Source organism: Chinchilla lanigera, unplaced genomic scaffold, assembly GCF_000276665.1.
Source record: "Chinchilla lanigera isolate Chin_1 unplaced genomic scaffold, ChiLan1.0 scaffold00002, whole genome shotgun sequence".
Taxonomy (NCBI): Eukaryota; Metazoa; Chordata; class Mammalia; order Rodentia; family Chinchillidae; genus Chinchilla; species Chinchilla lanigera.
The window spans coordinates 23,592,679-23,617,032 of NW_004955403.1; the positions used below are offsets into that span (position 1 = coordinate 23,592,679).

General features: G+C 39.6%; 1 protein-coding gene across 1 annotated transcript; it reads left to right on the top strand.

Annotated features, from left to right (window-relative positions):
• Positions 1-931: 931 nt before the first annotated feature.
• Positions 932-24,281, top strand: Ccdc110 (coiled-coil domain containing 110). Its single transcript, XM_005373462.2, has 8 exons — positions 932-1,042; positions 1,353-1,457; positions 18,545-18,600; positions 18,885-18,950; positions 20,283-20,393; positions 20,487-20,546; positions 21,778-23,896; positions 24,207-24,281. The coding sequence occupies exons 1-8, from the start codon at positions 1,033-1,035 to the stop codon at positions 24,254-24,256; spliced, it is 2,577 nt and encodes an 858-aa protein (XP_005373519.1). The 5' UTR covers positions 932-1,032; the 3' UTR covers positions 24,257-24,281.
• Positions 24,282-24,354: the final 73 nt, after the last annotated feature.

Consider the following 24,354-nt stretch of genomic DNA (forward strand, 5'->3'; position numbering starts at 1 on the left):
GTACTCATATTACAACTTCGCTGTTTTCATAGATGAGCTTCTTATATGTTAATTACCATAGTTTTCTGACAAATAAATTATGTTTAACTGATACTTTGATTTAGTTTCCAAAACAGAAATGAATTTGATAATCAAAAGGCTATGTTGATGTAACACCTAGAATAAACTGTCCTTACTGAGGAGACACTTTTCTGACTGATGAACTGATTGAAAAGTATCTTAAAATTAAAGTATACCAGCTAAATTTGAATTTGACACCGCAAACACCTGTCATCTGCTTTTCATATTCTATTACCTAGCGTGACTAAGTCATCTCATTTAAATGCACAGGTAATTTCTATGGAATAACAAATACTCATTTGCCACAGGCCTAGATACGGGCAAGCCGACCACTTAAGGGAAGCTCTGGTCTCTAACGCGACATCCCCTCCTTTGTAAGCAGTTTACTCAAGAAAACAGGAGATCAAGGACGAATGAAAGACTTTACTCGAAGGCAGCTTTAACGTGAATATGTTAATGCACTGTTATTGCACGTTTTTCACCGGAATCCAGGATTCTTAACCACGGCAAACAAGCCCTTTGACAGTATTGGTCTTGTGAGCTTCAAATTCCTAAATGCTGAGGTCGGGTTGAAAGAAGAGGAATGAAATAAGGAAGTGATGGGGGCGTTCCCCTTCTCCACAAGGCTCTTGTCCAACAGGCGCTGTCTTAAATGACCAAGAGACGTTACGGGGGGCGCAGGGTGCGGGGGGTGCCCAGGAGGAGCTGTGGCCGGGTTGGGGTGGAGGGACAAGCCTGTCCCAGGCTCAGCTCTGGTGGGAAGGGGTCTCGCACAGCTGAAGCCCGCGGACCTAGACCCTGGGGTGCACCCCGCCCCTCCCCCTCCTCACCACCCCTACCTTCGCGCGCAGAGGGGCGGGGATGAGGCGCGCGGGGGGGGGCACCCGGTTACCAGGCAACGGGATGCCCCAGAGTGAAGCCACTGAGCGGAATGCGTGGGGCAGGACAGTTGATAGACCTTGAGCAGCAGAAATGAGCCCTGGTAAGAGCCGGCCCAGGAGCTGTCCCTCGAGGTGGGGACGCGTGGGAGACGAAGGGCAGCGAGGAGGCCAGGCCCGCGGGGCTCCCCGGGTCGTCGGGGACGCGGACCCTCCGGAGGGGCGGCGCTGCCTGCTCAGTCGCGGAGCACCGGCCGGGGCTGTCAGCCCTGGCGGCGCTGCGTGGCTCCAGCGCGCCCTCGGGTGGCCGTCGAGAGCGTGGCGACCCGAAACTCCGCACCTGGCCTCTCCGCTGTGAGCGGCTCCGCAGGGCTCCTCCCCGCAGAGCCAGAAGCCCGCTCTGTTCTGTTACAGAAAAGCATCCCGAGGAGGAGGATGACGTTGACGCAGTTCTTCTTTCAGCGTCCAAGATCCTAAATTCCTCGGAGGGTGTAAAGGAGAGTGGCGGCAGTGAGACAGGTAAAATCTCCAAGGCCACGGCTCCCACGCAGTGGTGTTTTTCTGCCTTGTGCAATATACAGGCCACTGGCCCATCGCCTGAACCCACCGGCCCGACTGGCACCTCCAGTAACCATTACTGTCGTGCCAACAACAGCCAACAGGACGCGTACTCCTTAGCAGATACTGTTCTAAGCAGTGCATGGACCGCTCGTGTAATCCACAGAACAGTTCCAGGCAATGGTACCACCATTTTACAAAAGAAAAAAAACAGGCCCTGTTGTGTAACCAGCTCTCAAGGCCACACTGATAGCAAGGGACAGGGCCAGCATTCAACAGGGTTCTCTAGGGCACAGATCCTAACCACTTTACTGCTTCTCGGGATGCCCAGTAAGAATTGTTCGTTTTTGAAAAGCCACTAAAACGGTATGTACTGAAAACTACTTTTACAGTAAATATGTGAGGACAGTAGGATAGTGTATGTGAAGGTGTTTGGAAAAACCAGAGAGCTTCAGTTTTGAAGCTCCACGTCCGTGACTAAGATGTGTGTAAATCCTCAGCTAGGGGGATCTGAGGACACTGAAGCAGAAGTCTCATTTCCTTGAGAGAAGCCCAAGGTAGCTGCATACCTGTCAGCGTGGCCTGGTGTACAGTAGGGCACGCCAGGGGGGTGCAGAGCATGTCAGCAGATGTGGCATTTAGACTGATGAGCCAAAGGAGTAGCCCGGTTGCCAGGTGGGTGCATAGCAGTAGTGCAGAGCAGAGAGGGTCGGAGGAAAGGGACGAACTAGAAGAAGCCGGGACTTGAGACAGGATTTCTGGACCCTCACCCATCCAGACCCTTCGCAAACGGCTCAGCAAGGTCCCTGAACGAGGCCAGAGCAGCCACACCTCAGCAGATAAAAGACAGCTGGACACTCAGTCACCACCAGGATGAGAAACATCTCGGTGGGGGCAGCAGATCAGTCCCAGAACCATTGCTTTGCCCTCTCCATTCGTGGGGACCTGCAGGCTTCGCTGCACAGCTGGGAGGGGAAGGGACGAGGGAGGAAGAGTCTTCACAGAGAGCTTAGACATGAAATAGGCCCGCAGTTACTTCTAAACTCAGAGGACTTGAGGGAAAAAGGGATGGAAATGCCTCAATTTGGTAAAGTATGTTTTCTAACATTGAGAGCTAAGGCTCAGGAGAGAAATGCCAGCATTTATAGCAAATGAAGTTACTTACAAAACGGCATACATATGTGTTTGTCAGCTGCAGTCTTTCTTGTTAGAGAGCGGGAGTTACAGGGTCTGGCACAGGACAGGTTCTCTGAAAAGAGCTAGGTGACCCAAGACAGGCGCGGCCAAGGGTGGTAAGGGTGCCCTGCCTACAACTAAAGGCAGTGAGGTGTGCCTTCCTCATGCTGTTCTGCTGTCCTTGACTATTACAAGTGATCCATTCTGAGCACTAACCATCAGAATATTGACTCCATTGGCATAAATAGCTCACATCATTTATTTGTTTGTTTGGGTTTTTTTTTTTTTTTTTTTTTTTTTTTATTTTCTCCAGTACCGGGAACCGAACTCACAACCTTGAGCTTGCCAGGCAGGCGCTTTGCCGCCGAGCTAAATCCCCAGCCCCTGCTCACATTATTTATGTAGGTAAGAGTGGTTAGTTAACATAATTGCATGAGAGGTGCCTTTGAAAATGAGGATGACCGGTGTCCTGTTTCTATCACCCGGTTCAAACCAGGCCTTCGTTCACTAGGTCATGTACCAAACAAATGTTTCTGGCACCTTCTGTATATCCAGTGCTCTTCTAGGTGCTGGGGATCCAAGAATTCTCATATGTAAGATCCGACCCACATGAAGTTACCTTCTGCTGGGAGGAACAGACAGCAAGATGTTACCGTGGGCAAGGTGGGAATAACCAGTGGAGAAAAGTAAAGCAAGGAAAGAGGCTGAGGAGTGTGTAGGGCATCAGAGGTGGGTGGAGAGTGCACAGTTTTCATAGGGTGGGTGATCGGAGAAAACCTCACTCAGCAGGACTCAGCAAGCCACATCTGAACAAAGAGCAGGGCAGGTAGAGGAGGAATCCTTGCAGATTTCCAGAGAAAGAATGATGCAGGCAGAAAGCGGCAGTGCTAGGACGCTGAGGAGGGAGCGTGCCCTGCGTGCCTGAGGAACCCTTCAATTAGTGCAGCAAAAGGAGAGCAGAGAAGGGTGCTAGAAGGGATCTGAGGGAAATCGGGGAAATTCTTCATATATGGGTTTGTGTTTCATTCAGGGAAGCAGTGGACAGTTCTGGGCAGTGGTCTTTCCCCTCCATCTTAACTAGAAATTTTAAAGTCACCAAATCATCATCGTATCACCTCTGCAATAGCGATTAGACTAAATATTTTTGGATCATTTGCTATGGCCGTGTACTGTGCCGTGTATTGTAAGCACTTGACCTGCAACGAAGACCGTCCAACTGCAGTGAAGGCAGGGTTCACACCCATAGTTCACATCCCTCGTTCATGGTAACGCCTCACGCAGATCGTACCACACCTCACACAGCTTCGAAACAGTTGCCAAGTTGTCACAGCAGTCAGTGTTTCAGCCTGAGAAATTACAAATCCTTGAACCCGAGAGTCATTAGCATGCTGCATTTTAAAAACTCGTGTTCCCCCAGATCTGTTACCACATTGTGCACTTAATACTTTCTGTGTACGTTGAACACGACATAATTTTCTTCAGGCTCAGGAATAAATTTTCTTTATCTCTACCTTAATTATCTCAAAAGCCATTCCACTGACAATGATCTTTTTTTCTTTTTTAACTTTCCTAGTCACTTAAATATGACATGGCTAGAGAATTTAAGTCAAATATAAGAATAGCATTTCTTGGGGCTGGGGATTTATCTCAGCGGCACAGCACCTGCCTGGCAAGCGCAACGTCGTGAGTTCGATTCCCTATACTGGAAAAACAAACAAACAAACAAAAGAATAGCATTTCTTACATTCCTAATAGACAGTTATGGAACCACATTTTTCACTTTCTCCCAATGCCTCCCAATATGATATGTTTAGCAGGGGCTTAATAAAGTATGATTATACACCGTCTCATGGTTTTCTGAAGATTTCCCTTCTGCTTCAAGAAGAACTTAATTCTCTGTAATGATTGTTGAATTTTAAGATTACCTTTCCTTTGGAGAAGTACGTAGCAGCCAAAGACTATGAAGCTGAAGAAAGAACACAAGTTATTTTAATGACTTTAAAAATAGGTGAATCCAGCTCTCTGCCTACTCTCTGCGTTGAATCATCTGAATATTGCTGAAGAAAAAAGTCACTTGTGAGTCATACTGTGAACTTACGTGAGCACCCAGTGCTCTTTGGCACTTTACTACCCCAACAGACTGTTTCCCACACCGTCTGTCTCTCAGAGATATTGTTTCACTCTTCTTGGTCTCCTCAAACCTCCAGTATCTCCCAGCACGATTTCCCAACTCATAACATGGTCTTGTTTTTGACCACTGAGATCCGTACTCTCAGGCATTTATCTCAGTGTAAAAGGAAAAGGCTTTTTTCAAAGCCAGCTCCTCAGAGATGGAGGGGTCTCACTGCCACAGATCAGTCTCACCTTGTACAGGTGTGCACAGGCCTTTTATAGTAAGAAACAAAGAGCACACAAGAAACAGACCTCTGCAGGCTGGCTTGTCGCTGCCAGCCCTTTTCTCTTCCCTAGGTTCTGGAAACAGAGCTGAATCCCAAGCTCCCGGGGCCAGCACCTGCATATTCTATCCATTCATCTGCGCTGAGCTGAGGAGGGGGTGGCAGTTTACACCCCAGGCCTAAGGAAGTTTGCATAAGCTGTTAGTCTCTAATGAAAAAAATTTATGTTAAAATTCCATTTTGTCCTGCTGGTTATCATCTTATACTATACAAAAAGAAGTAGAAGCAACCAGACCAAACCTCCTTCCTCTTCCACCTCCACACTGGCAAACCATCTGCGCAGGTAGCCACACTGTCTGCCTTCCTCCTGTTCCAATGGAAGGAGTGCCCTTACTCAACCAAAAACCAGTTCCTCCAGACCCATGTCTTCTGGAATTCTCAGGTACTTACCTTCTGTAATTAGCCTCCATCTTTCTCCAGAGTTACTCCCTCTTTAAAGTACAATTCCAACAGCAAATAAGCATTTTGCAGTCTACCATGGCTAAAAAAGAAGTCCTTGTTAACTGTCTCTATGCGCCCAATCCTCGTATAACCTTAGTATGCATGCTATGACCTCCCAATAAAACTAGAGAAAGTGGCTGCAATTCTTCACATTCTCCACCCAAGATACTTCACTGGGCTTCTGTGCTTGTCTTCCCACAGAAACTGCCTTTATCCAGCCCTGCAGTGACGTCATGTTGGCCAGTAAAGGGTTCACTGTAACTCCCATGAACTCGGCACTGATGTATCTAATTGCCTATTTGACATCTTTACTTTGAAGTCCAGTAGACAACTTAATCTTTTCTAAAGAGAAAAAAATACAGAATTTCAAAGCAAGATAATAGGAGATTAGCAATGGTTAATATATTGTATAGTGTTATCTTCAAAGTAGTTGCTCAGATTCAAGATATAGGCATGCATAATTGATCAAACAATATAAGCACAAACCATTTTTTTCAATGAATTAAAAGAAGTCAGTAGTATAACTGTCTTATCTATCTTTTGTATATGTATTTTTTCATTCCCCTTCCTTATTTTCTCCTTTCACCCATCCCAGTTGTTCTTTCTTTTTGAGTTTCTTTCCCTTTCCCAATATCTGCTATAGATTTATTTTTTCAGTTTCTTATTTAATTTTTCAGTTTCTTACACTAGGGAGACAATACAGTGTTTACAGAGGAGAGTTTGATTTACTTCACTTCTAAGTATGATCTCTAGTTGCATACCTTTACCTATAAAAGCCATGAATTTATCCTTCTTTATAGCTGAATAGTACTCCATTATATAAAAATACCACATCTTTTTATCCATTCCTCAGTTGATGGGCATTTGGGTTGTTTCCAAGGTCTAGCTGTTATAAATTGCTCTGATGTAAACAAGGGTACACAAATATCTCTGTGGTATGATGTTTTTAATTCTTTTGGGAAGATACTGAGAAGGGGGATAAGGTCAAATGGGACCTCCAGTCCTGGTTTTTTGAGGAATCTCTACACTGATCTCCACAGTGGTTACACCAGTCTACATTCCCACCAGCAGTGGAGTAGGGTTCCTTTCTCCCCACAGCCCCTTCAGCAGTTGTTATTGGTTGATTTCTTGATGATAACCATTCTTTCCAGGGTGAGATAGAATCTCAGTGTTGTTTTAATTTGCATTTCTTGAGTGACCGATGATGTTGAACATTTTTTCATGTATTTATTTGCCATTTATATTTCTTCATCTGAGAAGGGTGTGTTCATCTCAGATGCCCATTTTTGGATTGGGTCTTTGAATTTGGAGGGCCTGATTTTTTTTCAACTCTTTGTATGTTGTAGATAGAAGTCCTTTGTCTGAGGGACATAGACAACTTAATCTTAAAACATCAAAAATACCTTTTTCTCCTAAGAAGTGTCCCTTGTCATTCTTTTACATTTCAGTAAATAGCTATCATTCTTCCATCTGCTCCCACCAAAGGCCAAGGAAACATTCTTCTTCCCTCTCTTCTGACCCATCAGGTCCTCTAGCAATGCTGCTGGCTTTATCTCCAAAATATTGCCTGAATCCTCCCTACTGTTCTCCATCCCTCCCACCACTGTAGTCCAAGACGCCTTCATCTCTCACAGTCGCCCCCTTTAGGATCCTTTCTTATGTGATTGCTTGACTTTTGTACATTTTTTGTCAGATCAAATCATGTTCATGACAGACACTCTCTAAAGCCTCCCACTTCACCTAAAGAACTGGTCACACGCCTCAGCCTGGCCTTTGAGATCCTTCATAATACAGCTCCTCTTCCGGTCCATCCTCTTCTAGTACTGAGTCCCACTGACTCATTAAGCTACAGCTTTCTTTCTGTTCCTCAGACGCAGGCCATTCTTCTGCTTCCAGACCTTGCTGTTTTCTCTGCGCAGAATCTTTCCCACAGGTGTCCAGGCAATTGGCCCTTCTTATCTCTTAAGACTCTCAGCAAAGCCTTATCTAAACAGATGTGGCTTTCTTATTCACCCCCTCCAAAACTGTCCCCAGCACCTGTTTCTTTGTGTTATTTATCACTATTTTAAAGGAATCTTGTTTGATTCCTTTGTTTTTCTTAATTGACTTCCTTGAGTGTAGGAACTGTGAAAGCAGAAGTCTTGTCTGTCTTATTTACTGCTGCGTCTGTCGCACCTCCAATGGGACACACTAGGAAGGAGACGCTGAGTAGTTGAAGGAATGAAGCTGTTGAAAGAATAAACCACTAACACATGGAACAGCAATAGCAATAACAAAGAGGCTGGACTATTAAGTTATAAAAATTGTTCCAGACTCTCAGGGAAAGATTTTGAGAGTAATAGGATATGCCAGAACTTCCTTCCCGAGTAGCAAATGAATCCAACAACAATAACAACAAACATGCTATAAAATGAACAAAAACATCACCGGCAACACCAGAAAAAAGGAATGGGCACCTTAAATCGTACAATAGGAAAGTGGGAGCCAAAAATACAAACAGAAGGCGTGGACAAGGTAAACTGTTGCCTGGCTCCTAACTCTGCCCCTGACTTGCAGAAGCAATGAAGTAAGTAAAAATCCCGAAAATACTTATTGATTCCCCCCAGTCCATATGTAAATACGAAAAGACCTAGGAAATGCCTATGTGTTTCTATGGCTATGTTCAGGGTAGGGAGGGAGGAGCGTCTGTTGGAAAGAGATGGACAAACCTGAAGGTTGTGTCACAGAAACTTGTTTTGAGGAAATGAGAGGTCTTGGACAATGCTGCCACCACCCCACAGGGTGCTTTTGTGTGGACTGCAAAAAGATCCACTGTCCTCTAAGCGGATGTGAACCCACTGTGTCAGAGCACGCGAAACTGGACAAGTTGCTCAGCGAAACACAAGCCGTATGTATGACAAGAAGAAGCACAGTAGTTACTCAAGTATACTGTGGCCAAAGCAAGAAGCGATGGAGAATGGAAAATACATAAATCCCATCATTCTTTCCTAAGATTCTTTTATTTACTGTATCACTTTACTAAATTTAGCTTTCCTTTGGATCCATATTTCTGGCTTGGTGTTAGCAGAAAGAATCCTATTTCAGCTTTGAATTTGGAAGTTGTCTCAATGAGTTGAACAGGGAGGTTATTGCCGCAGGTGCACAATACAGATAAAATTGTTGAACAGCGACACCATTAACAGTAAAGTATTCAGGCCGAAAGTATTTCTGAGAAGAATATCCCATCTTTGTGTTTAAATGAAAAGCTTTGTGGGAGTCTTGGTTACAGAACAGAAAGTAAACATTGTAAAACTGCAATATGAAAATAATATGAATAGCAAATATCATAAAAAGTGGGGAGTGGATGTGAAAGGAAATAGAATGCTAGTTTTCTCATCTTCTTGGCAAGGAGTAAATGGAAACTGAATACAATAGAAATGTATGTTTTTAAAAACAAAGCTTCAAACCTCTTAATCCTTTCCATGGTCTATCTTTTCTTTTTTGAGTATTTTTTAGTTTTGTCACAGTAATTTTATATATTTATCAGGTACAGATGATATTTCAATCCATGTATATAATGTGTAATAGTTAGAGTGGTGTAATGGACATGTCCATTACCTCAGATATTTTCTTTATGCTGGGAGTAGTCAAAATCTTGTCTACTGGCTATTTTGAAAATTCAGTTAGTTATTACCTCATAGTTATCTTGTTATGCTACACAGAGCGTAGAAATTATTCCTCCTATCCAAGTACATCCCTGCATCCATAACCACCCTCCTAGCATCCCTCTCTGTTCCTCACACTCTTCCCAGGATATGGTAACCATCCTATTTTCTACATTTTTGATAACAACATGGGAATATATAGCATTTATTTTTCTGTGCCTGACTTATTCCAATTAATACAGTGGCCTCTAGTTCCATACACATTGCTGCAAGTGACAGAATTTCATTCTTTTTATGGCTGCAAAATATTTACATATATACATATACACACACACACATATATATCACATTTTCTTTATCGATTCATCAGTTGATAGACACTTAGTTTGATTAACTTCTTCATTATTGTGACTAGTGCCACAGTAGACATGAAGTACAGATGTATCTCAGTGTATTTACTTCTTTTCCGTGTATGCCCGGTGGTGAGACTGCTGGGTCATATGGTAGTTCTAGTCTTGATTGGTTTTTTTTGGAACTGCTGTTTTCTATAAAAGGTGCACTAATTTATATTCTCTCCAATGGTGTGTGAGTTCCACACTCTTGCCAGCATTTTTTTACAATAGTCAGTGGGGTTAGGCTCTGGATTTTGATTTTCATTTCCTTGCTTATCAGTGACACTGAGCAATTTTTCATATGCCTTATCAGTCATTTGTAATTCCTTTTGAGAATTATCTGTTCAAGTTGTTTGCCTGTTTTTTAGTTGGTTTGTTTCTCTTTTATTTACTATTGAGTTTCTTAATAATATTAGAAATTAATCTTTTGTCAGCTGAGTAGTTTACAAATTTTTCTCCTGTTCTGTAGCTCATCTCTTCACTCTGTGGATTATTTCTTTTGCTGCACAGAAGCATTTTAGGTTAATGCCATTTTTGTCAATTTTTAATGTTGCTGCCTTGCTTTTAGGGTCATAACCAAAACGCTTTGCCCAAACCAGTGTCCTGAAGTATATTTTCTTCTCATAGCTTCATATTTTTGCATATTACATTTAAATTTTTGATCCATTTTAAGTTGATTTTTCTGTATATGATGAGCAAGAGGTCTAGTTTCTTTTTTTTTTTTTTTTTTTGGTTTTTCTCCGGTACCGGGAACCGAACTCACGACCTTGCGCTTGCAAGGCAGGCGCTTTGCCGCTGAGCTAAATCCCCAGCCCCGAGGTCTAGTTTCTTTCTTGTGTGGATATCCAGTTTTCCCAGCACCATTTGTTGAAGAATCTTTCCTTTCTCTGACATATGTTTTTGCTGCTTTTGTTATAAATGAGTTGACTGTATTTTTGAATTCTCTGTTCTTCTCCACTGTCTAAATGTCCAGTTTTGGGGGTAGGGCTGTATATTTATTTGTTGGTTGGTCTTTGTTTTTTGGCACCACCTTATTTGGCTTCCTGTTGAGCTTTGTCGCATGGTTTAGAGCCAGGTAGGGTAATGCTACCACTTTGTCCTTGTGCTCAGAATTGCTTTGACTACTCTGAGTCCTTTGTTCCTCCATACAAATTTTAGGAATTTTTGCCTATTATTGTGAAAAATGTCATTAGTATTTGATAGAACATTACAGAATCTGTAGCTTCCTTTGGGGGAGTATAGCCACTTTAACAGTATTAATTCTTCCAATCAATGAACATGGATTGTCTTGCTTTTTTTTCTGTGTCTTCTTCAATTTATCAGTGTTTTGCAATTTTCATTATAGACATTATTCACTTTTTTGGCTAAGTGTACTTATAGGTCTTTTTGTTTGTTTTTACAGCTTTTATGAATGGAGTTGTTTTCTTGATTTATTTTTCAGTAATTTTTCATTGGTGCCTTTAAAAAGCTACTGAATTTTTATACTGACTTTGTATCTTGCAAATTGCCTGCATTCATTCTCATCTTTATGTTTTTCTGTATATAAGATCATGTCATCTGTAAACAATATTTTGGTTTCCTCCTTCCCTATTTGAAATACACAGCTGTGGCAAACATATCTGTTAATGCCATTTGATCTACTATTTAGTTTAATTCCAACGTTACTTTGTTGACTGTTTGGAAGGCCTGGAAAGTGAAGTGTTGGAGTCTTGTATTAGAGTCTTTTCTATTTCTTTTTATTTCTTTCTTTCGTTCTTTGTCTTAGATTTATAACATTATATTGAGTAACAGTGGAGAAAGTAGATATCCTTGTCTTGTTCCTAATCTTAGAGAAATTGATTTGTTTTTTCCCTCAGTATAATGTAGCTTCTGAATTTGTCACACATAGCCTTACTGTGTGGAAGTACATTTTTCTATACCCAATATTTAAAATATTTTCATCATGAAAGGGTGCTGATTTTTTTTTTTTTTTTTTTTTTTTGGTTTTTTCACCGGTACCGGGAACCGAACTCACGACCTTGCACTTGCCAGGCAGGCGCTTTTGGGTGCTGATATTTTATCAAATGCTTTTTCGGCATCTATTGAGATGTTGATAACGCTTTATCTTTGACTCTGTTGATATAATTACTTTATTTATCAATTTGCATATATTAGACCGTCCTTGCTTTCCTGAAATAAATCTCACTTGAATGTGGTGAATGATATTTTTGATGAGCTGTTGAATTTGATTTGCTAGTATTTTTGAGAATTTTTACATCTCTGTTCATCAGGGATATTGATCTTAACAGAAATGTATCCATTTTTCCTGTTTTCCAGTTTGTTGACATATAGTTGTTCTACTAATTCCTAAGGTTTCTTTGTGTTTCTGTGAACTCAGTTGAAATGCCTTTTTTTCATGTCAGATTTTGTTTATTTGGCTACTTCTCACTCTCCCTCCCTCCCTCCCTCCATGAGAGAGAAAAAGAGAAAGAGAGAGAGAGAGAAAGAGAGAGAGAGGTAAACTAGCTAAAATTCTACCCATTTTATTTTTCTTGTCAGAAAATCTGTTTTTTATTTCTTTGATCTTTTAGAATTGTTTTTTCAGGGGTTTTGTTTGGTTTTGTTTGTTTTGCTTTTAGTCTCTATTTCAGCAATTTCTGCTCTGAACTTTGTTATTTCCTTCTACTATTTTCAGATTTGATTTGATCCTCTTTTCTAGTTCTTGGGTTATATTATTAGGTTGCTTATTTAAAATCCTTCTTTTTTAATGTAGGCACTTATTGTTATAAACTTCCCTCATGTTCTGCTTTTACTGTGCCTGTAGGTTTTGTATGTTATATTTCATTTTCATTTGATTCAAGAACTTTTTAATTTCTCTCTTGACTGTTTTTCATTGACCCACTCGTCATTCAGGATAATATTCCATGTGTTTGCACAGTGTTTAGAGTTCTCCTTGTTGTTGAGTCCTCATTTCATTCTCTGTAGTCAGAGAATATATTATGCTCTGATTTTGCTTGTTTTCAATTTGCTGAGATTTGTTCTGTGCCCTAACATGATCTGTCTTGGAGAATGTTCCATGTACTGATGATGAAAAGGACATGTACTCTGCAGCTATTAGATGAAATTCAGCAGGGATACATATGTGTTGAGGCCATTTGGTCTATAATACACTTTAATTTCAATGTTTCTTTGTTGAATTTTAGAAAGGTCTAGATAATCTATCTATTGAGGAAAGTGAGGTGTTGTAGTCCCCAACTACTGTGGTATTAGAGTCTTTCCTTTTAGATCTAATAATGTTTGCACTAGATAATTCAGTGTGCTAGGACTTGATGCATATATACTTACAATTGTTATTTCTTCTTTTTAATTGATCCCTTTATAGTTATATAGTAAGCTTCTTTGTCTCTCTTAATAGTATTTTATTTAAAGACCGTCTTATCTGATACAAGTATATCTATTCTTGCTTGCTTTTTATTTCTGTTTGCGTAGGTTATCTTATTTCATACCTTCATTTTCAGTGTATGTATATCTTCACTGGTGAAGTGAGTTTCTTGTAGGTAGCACACCACTGGATCTAGCTTTGTTTTGTTGTTTGTTTTTTTTTTTATCCATCCAGCTACGCTATCTTTAAATTTATGAATTTGGGCTGGAGATATACCTCAGTGGCATAAGTGCCTGCTTGGCAAGCAGAAGTTCCAGAGTTCAATCCCCGGTACCACAAAAAAAAAAAAAAAAAAAAATTATGAATTTAGGGGGGCTGGGGATTTGCTCAGTGGCACAGTGCATGCCTTGCAAGCTCAAGGTCGTGAGTTGGATTCCCAGTACTGGAAGAAAAAATAAATAAATTTATGAATTTAAGATGTTTACATTTAAGGTTATATTAATAAACAAAAATCATACTCCTGTCATTCTGTGAACTTTTTCCATGTCATGTATTCTTTCTCCTTTCTTCTGCTGTTGCTGACCTTTGTAATTTGGTGGTTTTCTCTGTTAATAATGTTTGATTTTCTTTTGTGTATGTGCTGTACTGCTGTTTTGTACTTTTTTGTGCTTTTATGGTGATAGCTGTCATTCTTTCATTTCTGGTGTAGTGAAAGAATCTCTTGTAGGGCCAGTCTCATGCTGATAAATACCCTAAGGTTTTGCTTGTCTTGGAAAGTCTTTCATTTCTTAAAGATAGTTTTGTTGGATGTAGTACCCTTAGTTGGCATTTCTTTTTCTTTCAGGATTTTGAATGTATCATACTATTTTCTCCGGCCATATAAAGTTTCTTCTGAGAGGTCTATTGTTGTCTGTGGAGGTTTCCTCACAACTGATTCCATCCTTTATTTGCTGCCTTAGCATTCTGCCTGGTGCTTTTGACAGTTTGACTATAATATGCCTCAAGATTTAGCTATGACAAATTGTGCTGCTGTAAACATGGGTGCACATATATTGCTGTGGTATGATGTTTTTAATTCTTCTGGGAAAATACCCAGAAGGGGAATAGCTGGGTTAAGTGGGACTTCTAACCCTAGTTTTGTGAGGAATCTCCACACTGATTTCCACAGTGGTTTCACCAGTCTACACTCCCACCAGCAGTGGAGAAGCCTTCATTTTTCTCCCCCAGCCTCTCCAACATCGGCTTTGTTTTTGTCTGTGTTGTTGGTATTTTGCTATTGGTCTTTTTAAAACTTATTCTCTTTAAAATAATATGCCTCAGACAGGAACTTTTTGTTTGTTTGTTTTAATCTGTAATGCGTACTTTGAGCTTCCCGGATTTATATTCCATACTTTCTCCAAGATTTGGAAACGTTTCAGCAATTATTTCATTAGGTTTTATAAGCCTTTTTCCTTTTTTTCTGAAACATCTATAATATGACAGTTTGCTTCCTTGTGTCTGATAAATCTTGAGGATTTTCTTTATTCTTTTTCTTAATCTTAATGACCTATGTTAAAGCTGAGAAATTCTTTCTTCTGCCTGATCAATTTTGTTGAAGCTCTCTGTGTTTTTGTTCTATTTATTGAGTCCTTTAGTGCCAAGATTTATGATGTCTATCTCTTTGCCAAATTTCTCATATTATGAAATATTTTCCTAATTTTGTTGAATTGTCTGTATTCTCTTACATCTCACTGTTGCCTTACAATCATTCTTCAGTATTCACCAGGTGGTTAGTCGGTTTCCTTTTCTTTAGGTTCTGTTGTTACTGTGTTTTATGGAGGTGTCACGTTACCTTGTTTCTTCATACTTCTTGTGTCCCTACCTTGGTTTTGTGCAACTTGTGGGTCAGTTGCCACTAATAATTTTACAGGCTGCCCTGCATGGTAAAAGACTTTCTGCTGCTGATGTGTTTTATCCTGTTAATTGGATATGCTGCACCGGCTTTAGTTCAGGTAATGCCTTAATGTAATGTCCATGTAGCTGCGTTAGCTATAATCAACATTGTGAATATGTCATTGGCCTACACTGCAAAGGTTGCAGGACTGCACTACCAACCAGCGTGCAACTCCTTTTTGAAGAGCATGCTCACTGGCAGCTGCAAGCATAATGCACCTGGCTACAGGTATGGAGCACCTTTAAGTTTCCATGGGTCATGAAGGCAGAGCTGCCCTGGTAGGCCTATGCAGGTATGACACAGTGTACTCTATAGTGGACTGGGGTGCCTGTGAGTGCCTGAGATATGCACAGGTGATTCTGAGGGGTTTCCAGTGATCAAATTGCTCAAGGAGTTCTGCTCAGCTGCTTCCTGGGGTCAAGGGTAGGTGGGCAGGCCTGAGCATCTGTTTCCTGGGGCTTCAATGAGTCACGCTTCTGAAAAAAAAAAGGCTCTTCAAATGCTTCTTGAAGCTGCAGGAGGATGGATGGGGCCACTCAGTTGTGTCCCAGGGGTCTCAGCAGGCCAAGCCATTCAGGAAAGGTCACTTGTCTACTACTCTGGGCCTCTGTAGCCTAAGCCACCCAGGGTGGGTTTCTGAAGTGTTTCACTGGGCTTCCTGGCTGGTTTGCGAGACTGCATTAGTGGAGCTGCTGGAGGCAGATGCCTTACCGGAGAGGACCTGAGGTGGACAGGGTCTCAAATGGCTTGGGGAATGGGCACATCACATGGGCTAGGGGAACTACACTTGCGGCTTGTACAGGCTGCAGGGCTCTATAGCAGCTAATGCGTCGGTTGTCTGTGCATGAGTGGGATTTCCAAAGGCCTCCTGCCTACCATCTCCCCACCAAGCAAACTCCCTTTTGGTTCAGGTTGATCTCAGGAAATGGAGTGGTAGATCCTATGCGCTTAGTTCCCTGCTTTATAAGGTTGTTGTATATGTCTGTGCTCAGCAGAATCTCCACTACATCCCCACTGCACTCCGATGCTCTGCCTCAAATATGCCAAGGAAATAGCTGCTGCTTCTTGTTTTAATACTTTGTTTTGGAGGGAAGCACACTAGGCACCTCTGACTTGCTATTGTGATATATTTTCTAGCTTATAGGCATCTATCAGGTAATGTACTAAAATTAATTCTGAATACTATACTAGTAATTACTTCCACTGTTCACAGCTTATTTTGTTAAATTTAAGTAACTATAGATATAATGTAGTTTATTTAAAAGTAGTATGTAGAATATGACCCATTGTTCTAAAACCATTTGTTTTTTTTTTTCCATTTATATGCATAAAAGGCTAATGCAAGGATAATTCCTAAAATTAACAATAGTTAATTCTGGGCCCTGGGATTCTAGACAGTATCTTTTGAATTTTCATGATCTGTTTGAGTTCACGAGGTCACTTTAGGGATGAAAAAACTTGAGATACCCTCCTGCCTTTTTTTCTAGCCTTATCTTGGCTCCATTTTTGCCGTTCTATTCCCCACAGATGCAAAGCTAAGTAATATCCAGGTGGACTCCCTGTCCCTTCTCACCCTCTGACAGGAGGTGGGATTCCACTTGAGGCCAGGTATTTCCAGGCTTGCCCTGTGATGAGGATCAGGTGGCAAAAGAGGTATCTGTACTTCCCAACCAACCTCTGTAACATCTGGCATATTGCCCACCCAAAGAGATTTGCTGATCTCTTTTAGAACTTTCTCTGAAGACAAAAAATGTCAACCTAGAAGAACATTCAATCCTAACTCTTGACAGATGAATGGATAAGGAAGTGTGGTACATACACACAGTGGGACCTCATTCAGACGAAAGAAGAATGAAATCATGTCATTTGCAGGAAAGGGGATAAATCTTGAGACCATAATATTAAGCAAAATAAGTCAGATACAGGAAGTTAAATGATGCATGGTTTCTCCTATAGAGACCCCCCAAAACATAAATAAGAGTAAAATAAAGTAGAGATGGTGGGAAACAAGGAGGGAGACTTTTTGGAGATGGGGCAGGGGCAGGAAATCAGGCGCAGGGCAGGAGGGAGAAGGTAAAGGGATCAAAAATTGAGATTCAATATATACATGTGCCAGTTCCCCAAAGTGAATGTAACTACTCTATAAACAAACATACAGAAACAAAAAGCATAACTCTCATTTCAGTCAGGATACTGAAAGTTTCTTAATTTCTTTAACCAAAAACAAAACCAAAGAAAAGAAAGTTAATTTCTTAACATACAAAGAGGATAAGGAATTTTTGTCAGGAAATTTGCAGTCTCTCCCCTGCCCTAGATCTACACTCTGTCTTCTGGGGAAGTGTCAGGCATGTGACGGCTGTGACCTGTCATCATCAGAGGCCTGAGCACTTCCGTCCATTGTGTGCTGGTGTTAGAGTCACTGGTGAAAACACAGCAGTCAAACACTGGATGGAACAATGCTTGAGGCACAGAGCAAGGAGGCAGAACGAGTTCAGCTTCTGCAGCAGCCTTCAGAGCCCTGGCCACGTGGTAACTGTTGGCAGACAGGGTGGGGCAGCTGGCCTCTGTGCGCCGCTCTTCTGTTGCAGCAAAAAAGACCCCATGTTCTCTCTTCAGGGGCAGAGATGGAGTAGATCGGTTGGGATTGGTCAGGTGTCACATGATGCACAGGTGAACAGAACAGAGAAATACACACTGATTTTAAAATGAGGAAAAGGGGGCTGGGGATTTAGCTCAGCGGCGAAAGCGCCTGCCTGACAAGCAGAAGGTCATGAGTTCAGTTCCCGGTACAGGAGAAAAATCAAAACCAAAATAAATAAATAAATAAAATGAGGAAAAGTATTTCTGTGCAGGATAATAAGTTTAAGGCAGACTATGAAGACTCTACCTAAAAAAAAAAAAAAAAAAAAAAATCCAAGTTTCAGGCTCTTTCTTACATGGCTAAGAGGAGGGCCAAAGACTGCATAAGAGACTGCCTTTCCCAATGGAGAGAACACAGGAATGCCTGCAATGCTTTGCTGAAGAGAGGGGGAAATAGCACGGACTAAGTTTCCATGATCGGGAGGGGGAAGCATCACACAGCAGTTTTATAAAAACTGAGGCCTCTATGGTACTTTGCCAAAAGTTTCCCTTAAGATGAGGATTATTTTTGTGTTTTGGTTTTTTGTTTTATTTTTTTTTTTTGAGGCAGGGTCTTGCTATGTAGCCCAAGCTGGCCTTAAAGTCAATATATAGCCCAGGTTGGCCTCAAACTCATGGCAGTCCTTCTGCCTCAGCCTCCCAGGGCTGGGCTTACAGGCATATGAGGATTATTAACTGTTTTGCTCCTGTTGCTGTTTTTACAAAAAAAAAAAAAAAATGTAGTTTGCATCTCAGAAATAAATAGTTTATTCCAAGTTTAGTGTTGCCAGTTAGTGATTTCTTATAAAGGTAAAAAAAAAAAAAAAAAAAAAAAAAACTAGTATAACATCAAATAGGTACTTTAAGAGGGAATTACTCCTTAAATTTATCATGTGGCTGACTAGTATAAATAGCAAATATTCTTATTAGCTCTCTTTCATTGTCCAAGAAAGTTAGGAGACCACTTTCTACTACAGCTGATCAAAAATAAAATTTCCTAATTAAATCATATATTCACTTTTTCAGAATGTGGCTGCATATCAGACTCAGAAAATCAAATCCAACCACAGTCAGCATTAAAAGTAAGTATATTTCATTTTATTACCAGAACCTTATGTAAATGGTGATCTGGTTCAAAGTAAATACTTCCTAAGGGCATGTGGATTCTTTTTCCACTTTGCCCTCACAAAAATCCACATGGGAGTGATGGAAAATTAGAAAAATGACTAAGAACTGAGCCACTTGACTCTCATGCCATCCTTCCCACCAACAGGCAATTTGAGAGGTATAGAAGTCATGACAGTCCAAGAAGAAGTTTGGCTACCTAAAAATATTCAATTTAATACTTCGTTTCATTTCATTATAGGTCCTTCAACATCAGTTGGAATCATTTCAGGCTCTTCGAATGCAGACTTTGCAGAATGTTACTATGGTATGATTCCTTTAACTTATGGATAGGAAAGACCATAACTGAAAGTGCCATCCCATCTTCTAAACTGATGATCACTAGTCATTTGATGTGTTCATATAGATTTAATAGACCAGAGGTCACAGCATATTTCAGCCTCAAAATCTGCTTTGAGGAAACTACCTTTTTCTGTTACACTTGTTAACTGGGTATGAGACAAAAAGAAAGAGCACACTGAAGTTTTAAACACAAGTTTAAAGTCCTACTGATAAACAGGCTACAGAAAGGGATTCTCTCCAAATGGTTTAGGGGAAAAATATTCTATCACCTTGAGTAACCGAAAAGCCTAGAAATAGCTCAGTTCAGTTTGGCTTAATTCATATGATCAAGATGTGTGTCATCAGGAACAAGTCTTACTCTGTATCTTGGTTCTGCTTTCCAGGACAATGGGTTCTCATATTCCATATGGTGGCAGAAGAGCTGCTAGGAGTGCCAGGCCTCTGTCCATCCAGATATGAGCCAGATAGAGAAGAAAGCATGCTTTGTTCTATTAATACTTGATAATAAGGTTCTTAGCCTAATTGTGATTGCCCCAGATTGGGTCACATGCAGTACTTGAACCCATCACTGTCTAGAGGGAGGTGGTTCCCTGGTTGCTTAGAGCTGAGTCACATGTCCACCGTTGGGGCTAGTGGGAAATCAGCCTGATCAAAGGCATGTGAACTTCGTCCAGGAGAAGCGAGGAGTTGTGAAAACAGAAGGCTGGGGTATGGACACTGGGGCTACCTATCACAACATACCTTCCGAGATACAGAGTAAGACCTGTTCCTGATGACACACATCTTGATCATATGAATTAAGCCAAACTGAAGCGAGCTATTTCTAGGCTTTTTGTTACTCAAGGTAATAGAGTACTTTCCCCCTAAACCATTTGGAAAAACCCTATATCAATGTTACCCCAATTATCTTGTAGCAAAAATACTACAGGGAAATGGAAGAGAAGAAAGACTATTCCTAAGGATGAAAGAATAGACTGTCTTGATGACAAATATCAAAGATCAATTATTTATTCAGCAATGTAAACGTTGAACACCTACATTTGAATATCATTCATAAAATTTTACATTGTACCAATCAACTTTCTTGTTTTATAATCATATGACATAATTTTCTTAAAATTTCCTTTAATAGTAAACATTTATAATAAATTAAACAAATTTAATTTATATTCTCTATGAAATATTTATATGCAGGAAGCATAAAGGTATCTTTTAACTATAATATCTATTATTTCTAAACATTCAAAAGATTGTAAATCTGAAATAAAACTCTAACATTCTACTTTATCTTTTAAAGGTACAATCTGAAATCAGCGAAATATTGAACAAAAGTATTATTGAAGTAGAAAGCCCACAATTTAGCTCAGAAAAAAACCTATTATTCAGCACACACACTGAAAAGGATTTGGTATGTTGTTCTATACAAATTATTCCTATGTTTAGGTATTTCAAAAATGTCCCTACAACTAGTTTCTTCTTTACATTTTCTCCCTCTTCACAGGAAGAATGGAGTATCAGAGATGAAGACAAGGAAATTCCTATCTTGAAAACCTTAAAAGATGTGAGTTCACCTCCCTACTTGCTGCAATATTACTACTTTTAGGACAGTCTGTGAGAGACATATGACTTAGTCCAGATACTGAAAGATCCCCAAGTAAACGTGAATGCAAGGCAAATTGTACAGCCCAACTGTATCGGGTTAATATCCCTTAGTTATTGCAGGCTGATCAGCTCTGCAATCTCCCAAATGAGGGTATGGCAAAGGCTAAATAAAAAGACACAAATGGAATGATTTCAGGGCTCCAGCAGGATCAAAGCCCTCTCACAGAATTTGAGATTCTCTTGGGGCTAAGACCAAGACCTTCTCTGGGTGGCCCACATTTATTTAGTTACCAGAAGAAAGGAGGGGAGTACTCAAGAAGGGTAGGACCACTCAAGGATTTCTCCAAGTAAGGTATTAAATTAATCCACCCAGTAGTGAGATGTCTGAAGCTACAGTCTTTATCTAGTTGAGGTTGGATCCAGGTGTCATTGACTGTGATCTTGTCTTATCCTCTGAGGCTTTCTGGCTTCATCCACCATGACAGGCCTTAGTAGGGATTAGTGACTCACAGAGGTTCACTTACTATGAGTCTGCAACCCATTTCCAGATGAGGAGCCTAGGCCTTGGACAGACTCACAGGCGAACATGAAAAGCCAATTGGTTAATTTAAGTCCTACCCAGGGCTGCTTCATAATGGTCTCCATCATATCTGTCCACCAAGGACTGACAAAAACCTAGATTAAATTCCCTAGAACAGCTCTAAACAAAGTCAATATTGCTGTTCCACACTAATTAGGAAATGTATTGCTAGGATAGTCACAGTCCTAAAATCATCCATAGCTAGAAGTGCTAATAAAGGTTGACAATCACTTGAGAAATAGAAATATTTGTTTCCCTTAAATTCCTGTTTGTTCTGTGACCTTCCCACCTATCTATGACAGTCTCTTGAAGGATGCTAAATTTCTGTTTCTGAAATGAGGGCTTGGCTCAGGTATCTCATCCCTTAGGAAATGAGCACAGTTCTAAGCAAATAACTATTGTGGTTCATGCCACATACGGACACACACTCCAAAAAACATCTTATTTTTCTGGAAAAAATAAACCATATTTGTAAGAGATTTTTTTAGTGTATAAATGGATAAATTATTTGTTTTATTATACAATAAAAGTCCTCCACAAAATACTATCTTAATTTCTTGGTCATGTGGCAAATGATGGTATATTTATCATGTACTTTTACTGTTACTAGCCTATAGAGAAGCAAGAAGAAATCCTTTCTATGGAGAAAATTCATCATTTTGAAGATTCCAAGGCACTTCATTCAGTTGAAGAAAAATTCAGTAGCAATAATGTCAACAGTCCCTCTCGAAGTACAAATATTCCATCTCAGATACATTACAAGGATACAGTAATTCTTGAGAACTTAAAACCTTCCACAGATAATTCAGCTTCAAACATAATTATGAACCCCTCAGAAAAGTCTGATGTGTTAAAGAATTATAATAATATTTACAGTTTTTTGCCTACAGTACCTCAAAATGTGATGACTCCAGCTAATACAATAATTCTCGACAAATCTAAAATTACTGTGCCTTTTCTGAAGCACGGATTCTGTGAAAATTTAGATGATATTTGCCACTCTATTAAACAAATGAAGGAAGAGCTTCGAAAGTCACACAATAGGGAATTGGCACTTACAAATGAACTGCAAACTTTAAAAACAGATACAAATATTCAAAGTAATGATAAACATGACCTGTCTCCCACTGACAAGGAAAAATTTAATTTTAGTGAGGAAAAAAGCATAAATGATAATTTAAATGAAGATATAAAATTAAAGAGAATTGCAGAATTAGAGGCATTAGTAAACAAATTACTCCCACTCAGACAAACAGTATCAAAATTCCATGTACATTTTTGTAGGAAATGTAAAAAATTATCTAAGAGTGAGATACACAGGGGTAAAAAGAATGAGAAAAAATATAAAGATTTTCCTATCACTGGCAAGAATATTACCGAGATAAAGTTCCAGCCCAGAGTGCCAAGATATACGCTATCGTCCCTTGACCAAACAAAATGTGAACTAAAAGACAAAGAAGCACAACCATTTGTAGTAAAACAAGGATCAGTACTACTCGAAAATGAGAAAACATCCAAATTCAATTCTGTTACTGAGCAATGTGTTGCAAAAATTCAGTACTTACAAAATTACCTAAAAGAATCTATGCAGATTCAGAAAAAAGTAACAGAACTGGAGAATGAGAATCTAATCCTTAAGTCCAAAATGAAACCTCTTATCTTGACTACACAATCCCTGATACAGAAAATTGAGACAAATGAAAAACAACTTAAGAATATGGTTGAAGAAAAGAACACTATTCAGTCCAAGTTAATTAAAACAGAAGAAGATAGTAAAGAATGTCTTAAAGAACTTAAGAAAATAATTAGTAAATATAATGTTCTCCAAGGCCAAAATAAAATGCTAGAAGAAAAAATGAATCAACTTTTTTTGGAGAAGCAACAAACGATAGAGGCATTAGATCAACTGAAAAGTAAAGAACATAAAACTCAAAGTGATATGGTGATTGTCAATAATGAAAATAACCAAATGAGTATAGAAATGGAAGCAATGAAAACAAACATTCTGCTGATACAAGATGAAAAAGAAATGTTAGAGAAAAAAACACACCAACTTTTACAGGACAAAAGCTCACTTGAAAATGAACTAAAAGAAAGACAGCTGGAGATCATGCAGCTAAAAGAGAAAGAAAGATTGGCAAAAACTGAACAAAAGACACTTATTCAAATAATAGAAACAGTTAAAAATGAAAAAGCAAATCTTGAAACAGCGTTACAAGAATCTACTGCTGCCAGGCAAATGATGGAAAGGGAAATTGAGAATGTTCAAACCTACCAATCCACTGCAGAACAGAATCTGCGGAAAGAAATAAAAAATGCAAAATCAGAAGCAAGTATTTATAAAAACAGCTTGTCAGAAATCAGCCAGGAATGTGAAATGTTATCTAAAATGGTAATGGAAATTAAGACAGATAATCAGATTCTGAAAGAAGAACTGAAGAAACATAGCCAAGAAAATATAAAATTTGAAAACAGCATCAGCAGACTTACAGAAGACAAAGTACTTTTAGAGAACTATGTACGAAGCATAGAAAATGAAAGGGATACCTTGGAATTTGAGATGCGGAATCTTCAACGAGAATATTTGAGTTTAAGTGATAAAATCTGTAGTCAGCACAATGATCTATTAAAAATGGCTTACATTCCAAGAAGGGAGAAATTCCATTTAGACAATTATGATACTTGTCAAGACATTTCAAAGAGTAGGCCTTCAGCTCCTGATTTGAAAGGTATGTATGTTGTGGTAGACAGCAGAGATGCATGGAAGATGCTTTTAGCCTTTTGAGCACTAACCAGAGTACTGAAATAAGAAGAAAACTTTAGGATGGATATAATTTACTTTTGTAATATTTGCATCTGATTTATTATATAATGGGATTAGTTAGGAATTCTATTCTTTAGATAAAACTCATTTCATTTGTATTAAATAGAGTGAATATACATAAGGCATCTTTGGCAGGGAACAAGGTTTTTTTAATTATGATTCTGAAGTACACTAAGTATTTCCACCTTAAAAGCCTTCTTTTTTTTTTCTTCCAGGAATTCCAAGCAAAATGTATCCACTGCTTCCACCCAAGATATGTAAATAAATTTCTAAAATCAATGTTTCAAAAACTTTTGTTGAAGTGTTTTTCCCCAAAATAATCTTAAATTCACTTTTACGTATGATTACAATGACCTTGTAATT